The sequence below is a fragment of the Terrapene carolina genome, unplaced genomic scaffold (genome assembly GCF_002925995.2).
Source record: "Terrapene carolina triunguis isolate 2854851 unplaced genomic scaffold, T_m_triunguis-2.0 Scaffold66, whole genome shotgun sequence".
NCBI lineage: Eukaryota > Metazoa > Chordata > Testudines > Emydidae > Terrapene > Terrapene triunguis.
The window spans coordinates 69841306-69847997 of NW_020664417.1; the positions used below are offsets into that span (position 1 = coordinate 69841306).

At 39.1% G+C, this 6692-nt stretch overlaps 1 protein-coding gene across 1 annotated transcript in view; it reads right to left on the reverse strand.

Annotated features, from left to right (window-relative positions):
• The window catches only part of SLC34A2 (solute carrier family 34 member 2), a 20581-nt gene that overhangs the window by 9699 nt on the left and 4190 nt on the right, over positions 1–6692 (reverse strand). The window contains exons 6-8 of the mRNA XM_024218581.2: positions 5222–5417; positions 4479–4574; positions 592–712 (exon numbers count right to left, since the gene is read on the reverse strand). Of these exons, the coding sequence (XP_024074349.1) occupies positions 592–712; positions 4479–4574; positions 5222–5417 (413 nt within the window). The remainder of the gene's footprint in view (positions 1–591; positions 713–4478; positions 4575–5221; positions 5418–6692) is intronic.

Consider the following 6692-nt stretch of genomic DNA (forward strand, 5'->3'; position numbering starts at 1 on the left):
AAGTTATGGGTTTTAGGTACACTTATTTTGTGTAAAGTCAACAACAGGAAATTATAAAGGGATACAAGCAAAATGAAGCTAGACAGCTGCAGCGACCCAAGAACTTCATATGCCTTGGGCGGCAAAAAAGCCAGAGCCGGCCCTGTGTGTCTCCATGCAACTTTGCGCAAGGGAGCGGTATGCAAAGGCATGAGCAAATCTTAGTGTGTTCTTCATGGCAGGATGAGTGTGTCACCCCTTCTCTGCCAAATGGTACTCACATGCCAATGAAGATGATCAATCAAAATATCCAAGAAATTACTCTTGTAACATAACCGTAGGACCCTGTCACTGGACTTGTAAGGGGTGACATGACATGGAATACATTCTGTGCTGATTTTAGGGCTCCTAGCAAGAGATCTATGTGGGGTCTGAATGATGCAATGCTACCAAAAGGAAATTGGTCAATAACTCCAGAGGAGCTGGTCTGAATGTATGCAGCTGTCAAACTTCATTTTGCTTGTATCCCTTTATAATGATCTGTTGTTGACTTTACACAAAATAAGTGTACCTAAAACCCATAACTTACAAATAAGTGGTATTTCTACTTACATTTTTGAATATTTTCTGTGAGAGACACATTTTTGATGGTCCATGTCAAGTTTCCATCAGTCCAGCAAAGGTCAGGAGATGTGCAGTTTTCTGAGGCCGGAATGGTGACATTCTGCATTGTCTAGATATTGCCATGCAAAACAGACAATTTAATCAACTACATCCTTTGCATTAAAAACTAACATGCATGGGTTTTCAAGAACTGGAACAAAGCATTCCTATAATAAATGAAGAATGGTGAACAGGGCTAAGCTCAGTCTATAACTAATGGCATCCCACCAATGAAGAGGCAGACTTGCTTGTATTTTGAAAAAAGGCTGAGACTTCATTCAAGTTAATTAAAGTAATATGGTGGGGTGGGAAGGCTGTGGAATTCCTTGACAATCCCTATCCATCTCACTGTTTCCTTGAATCAAATAAACTTATCTCCGCCAGGGTCCTTAATTGAAAGTAGTGGAGGCAGTGCTGCCTAGTAGATAGAGCACTTGACTAGGACTCAGGACACCTGGTTCTACTGCCAGCTCTTCTTGCTGGGTGACCTTGGGCAAGTCACTTCACCTCTCTATGACTCAGCTTCCCCATCTGTAGAATGGAGATAATGCTACTGACATCGTTTATAAAGCACTTTGAGATCTACTGATGAAAAGTGCTATAGAAGAGCTAATTACTATTAGTGGGGACCTGTACTGGACCCCACACTTGTTCACCAACCACAACCTCGCCCGTGAGGAGGGAAGTGACCAGTCCAGACTCTAGCCGTGCTGGCTGTGATTTGCCAAGGCAGTCATGTTCTGCTATTTCAAAGCAGTAGCCTTGAGTAGATCAGACTTAGGCCTGGTCTACACTAACCCCCCAAGTCGAAGTAAGGTACGCAACTTCAGCTACGTGAATAACGTAGGTGAAGTCGACATACCTTACTTCGAACTTACCGCGGTTCAGACGCGGTCCACACGCGGCAGGCAGGCTCCCCCGTCGCCTCCGCGGTACTCCTCTCGTTGAGCTGGAGTACCGCAGTCGACGGCGAGCACTTCCTGGTTCGATTTATCGCGTCCAGACCAGACGTGATAAATCGAACCCGGAACTTCGATTGCCAGCCGTCGAACTACCCGATAAGTATAGACCAGCCCTCAGCTCTAGTGGCTGTAAACAGGATTCTTCATTCAGGGTGGCAGGCACACACAGACCCTGACTCTTCAGTTCACAGAGAAACAGTGTTATATAATACAAGGTCTGCAAATCCTAGCCAGATTACGAAACCATGGAATGGATTGTTTTTGCTAAACTGTACAGCCCAAGAAAGTGGTTACCAGCCAGTTAGACTTTGAACTCCAACTCTCTGAGCCATTGACATTGTGACTGTCACCAGTCCACAGACAAGTTTTTCCTTTTCTGTTATCTCCCACTTTGTTGCCCTTACAGCCAGTGACAAATTGTCTGTACCTATGCTTGTAAGGGGTTTATTAAAACAATTTTCTAACATTGTGTGTTTAAATGTACCAATTTAACAATATTTTTGAATGACAACGCAGTAGGGGTTCTACACATCTCTTCTCCTTTCCTTTCTTTCATATGAATTTTTATTCATCAGAGACACCAGACTAAGCTTGCAATTTAATAAACACAAGAGAACTAATTGTCTAGGACTCATAGTAGTCTCTGAAACCAGGGGTTATTGTAAGTAAAGCATGAAATCTTACAATGTTTAATGAATCTCCTTCAAATTCAGCAGCAATTACTGCCCATTTATTGCCAAATGTTACTTACTGTATTATTACAACATTACCACTCTCAGCAGAGCTTCTGAATAGCCACTAGCAGCAGCAAAACCAACCATTTAGTATTAGAGCCAAGCAATATGCTGTTGTTGTAGGACCTGATTCTAATATACTTTCATTGAGTAGTACGTTATTCCCCAATCCGTCCCATTGGTTTCAATGAGATTACTCAAGGAGTAATCAGAATCTAGCCTTTAGAATATATGTTTAAAGAGGTGTGCATGGTCACATTTTTAATGGACCAGAACCTGCTCCTCTTACTCATGCTGAGCTGTACCTTACTCTGAAAGTAGTCTCACTGAAATCTAGTAAGGTAGTTCTCAAAGGAAGTAAGGGTAACAGAATCTAGCCCATTATAAACTGATATTGGGCTGTATTCTATTAAATAAATGGGACTTGAGTGCAAAAATCAAAGGGCAAACATGATCTACTGATTTTTATGGGGTCATTGCTGTGCAGAAGGGACTACAGAGAATCTAACATGACTCCTAACTTAAGAACTATTTTTAGCGCATTTTGTACTGGTGAAAGACGGTAGATTGATAGTCCTGCTGAGTGACATTTTGTATTTGTCAACAGAAAAGGTACTATATGGGCAGGGGCAGTGCAAGCTTCCCACACTGCCCTGCCAATATACCTCAACCCTGACCTGGAGTTACCAAATCTGTCCCCATAGCTATTCAATATTTGGCCTCTCTGCTGAGACTGTTTGTTTAGTTGTTTTTAAATTTAAGTATTTCCTTGAGTTGCAGTTCTAGAACAACAAATGTATACATGCACATCAAATTATATGTATTTCATTATATCCCTCTTCCCACACGCTCCATGTAATCACTTATTTTCTTAGACTGGGATTTTCAAAGGCGTGTTTGAGAGTTGGGTGGCCAGATCTCATTGAATATTAATGGGAGGTGATTGCCTAACTCCATTAGGCTCATCTGAAAATTCCAGCACTAGATTTTAAATTCTTCAGAGCAGGAATTGTGTCTTCTTATGCATTTGGGGCCGCTGACTTGGAGACTTTGGGCATTACTGTAATACATATGAGAAGTGATAACATTCTCATTAAGAGCACCAAGGGATCTTTAACAAACCAGTTTTTATTTAGATGAAGCACTGAACAAGATCCAAATCCTGCAGTCTTTAATCTAGCAAAATGTATATTGATGTTAACTTCTGAAAGAAATTCCTTTAATTGGGAGTTTTGCCTGAGTTATGAATTCAGGTTAAGCTCCAAGTCAGGTTGATCACAAAGCAGTTTTCCAAGAATACTAAAATAGGCAAAAGACTGCACTAATGCACATCAGAATAAACTAGTTCTGTATTGGTTTGTCAGATCAACTCACTGGAATGCTGCCATACTGCAGTGGTCTCCTGCTTGAATATTTGGCTTTGCTATTTATATCTTCACCTTAGCGTTTAATGTCGGGGCACTGTTCTGTTCTGCTGAAATTCATGCTTCATTGCAGATGACTTTCACCTCTTTTTGTTAATTATTTTTACTGTAGTAGCACCAAAAGTCCCCGGTCATAGGGACTCATGGTGCGTGGCATTGTACAAACACATAGTAAGAGACAGACCATGCCCTGAAGAGTTTACAATATAAATGGACAAGACAGAAAAAGGGTGGGGGGAAGATAGTATTATTATCGCTGTGTTGCAGATATTTTCGACATGCAGGAAGTCTGCAGCAGCACCAGAAATTTAAAATAATAGTGGATTTAGGAGGTTTTTCTTTTTCTTTTTGATTTAAGACAGTCACAATGACAAATCAAAAGGTGTACAGCATCGTTCAATGTCAGACCAAATTAGGCCAAATTCATACTTGGTACAACTCCTTTGACTTCAGTAGAGGTACAAGAGTGTTACACTTCGTTCATTTATTTTATGCAACAAATAAAACTAATCTCAAAATAATCTCACAAACTGCATATATTAGAACACCTTGCCCAACTACTGTAAATAACATTAGTAGTAATAGAAAAATATCTTTTTTGTGCTGTGGATGTATTTATAATACTGTCAGACTATTTCCTTCTATATGAAGGAGTGATAGTTAAGCGGCAATATCTTTCCTTAAGAGCACAAAAGCCGTTTTAACACAATACTCACCACATTTGTTTTAGTTTTGCACCAAGTCTTTACCAGGGATTTGTTTTTTGCTCCTTCCTCATTTGTAGCAATTGCATTTATTACTGACTTATCAAGCTAAAAGAGAAGAAACAAATAGAACACAGTAATTCCAGTCTGTAGTTTGGATCTGTAAAATTAGAGCCAAGCCTGCTCATCTAACTCCTCCAAGTAGTCCCACTGAAATCAATAGGTCTGCTAACACGAGTAAAGCAAACATGATCTTAGAAGTGCCTGATCTCCTGCCCAACAAGAAATACAAACAGGGGTTTATCTCCTGGAAAAATAATCTTCCTTTCTCATTTTCATATATCTATAAAAACATGAAACATGCATCCTTTGCCTCATGTACTAGACCAAATCAGCCATCAGCTATCCCTCATTTAAACAAGCACACATGGTTGATTTCATATAAACTCAACTTCTTCATGTATCAATTTCCCTGTTCACTCTATTTTTCACCAATCGCCTAACTCCCAACCAACCTTCCCACAAGTGCCTGCCTTGGGTGTCAGCATTAAATTGACATTTTTTTTTTAAATATTTGAAACATGCATCTAATACATAAGATTTCAGGAAATGTGAAACAAAAAAATAATATAAAATAAAAAATAAGCTTTTTTGTCATGAGTACAGTAATACTAACATGCAGCCTGGCAGCCTCAGAGCAGTTTGATTAACTGAAGATGAATCAAGCAAGTGGCCTCATTAAAGTGAGAGCTTACCTGGATGATAAGCTTTGTAAAAGGATCTGTGATGACTTTTAGCAGCTCAGGGGCATCTTCGCCACTCTCGAGATTAAAGGAATCAACTATAACATTAGTAAGACGATAAAGATAACCAGACGCTACTTCAAGGGGCAACAACACAAACACTGAGAGCCAGTTAAAGAAATCATGGACTGTAGCTCCAGCAAAGGCCCTGCAAAAAGAGATTCAAAAAGATGATTTGTTGTTTGAATAACACATGTATAACATAGATAAAGGATATAATCATATGGGTTGGAAAGGAGCCTGCACTGAGGCAGGAATGATTTCATTGTTAGGGCCACAATCTGCTATCCTGTCTCACAGTGCACAGAATCTTACATGCAATTGACAAAACGGACCCTAAGGGATTAAAACATCAAACAAGAACAGACAAATGAAGCAAATTCTCCCTGAAAGAGGGGTGTCATGCCTTGCTTTAACTATTTCCAGTGAAAGCCACTGCATACTCTCCATTAGCTTGTTCCATCACTCAACTCTAATTATACTGTTTTCCCCTAATACTTAGCCTGACTTTTTCCTGCTGCAGCTAAAATCTCTTTCCGCCTGTCCTTACTGAGTAGCGTGAATTATGTGTCCCTATCCTCTTTATAGCAATCCTGTACATATTTGCAAACAATTACTGTAGATCTCCCTTCCTGCTTTCTTTTCTGCAGACTGAACATTCACAGTTGTTTCCCCATAGGTCTTCTTTTCCAAATCTTTAATCATTTATTAATCTCCTTTAATTCTCTCCAATTTGTCTACATATGTTTTAAAATGTAGTTCCTAAAACTAAAAACCTAATGCTGTGAGCCACGGAAACATGTTTTCTAAATGTTAATCTGATTGATTCCTTAGGTTTGCAATATTGCTTGAGGGTAGAATATTAGTGGAAGTTGGAACATTAGAATTGGACAATGGAAATGACGATGCAGTCACATAGTGAGTATTATTTTGACTGCTAGCAGGCACTTGTCATTTTTTATTCTTTCTTTGAAATATGAATGTATTGATCCATTTCATCCACCACAAGAGTGATGTGAACAGTACAGGTTATTAACAGATAGATATGATTATTAATAATTATATTATGAAGCAACTTTTTCATTTTACTTTTGTAATTAAAGTTTCTCCCTTCTGTACATTATTTAGCTCTAACAAACTATTTGGTAGGTCATGTGTATGTCATTGACAAAGACTGGTAAGATTCAGAGGGACAACACAGAAATATGTTTTGGGTAAATGTATTTCACGCATCTGGTTACATGCACACATTCGTTATTATTTGTACTGAATGACAAGGTGCCAAAGTCTCACTCCCATCCCATTTTTACTGCTCTCTATCAGTAAGCTAGCAGCGTACCTTTGTAGTGTCAAGCTAGTTAGTAATCCATAAACTGGTAATGGATACAGTCAGTTGTTAGAATGTTTCACTTTCCTCATTTTA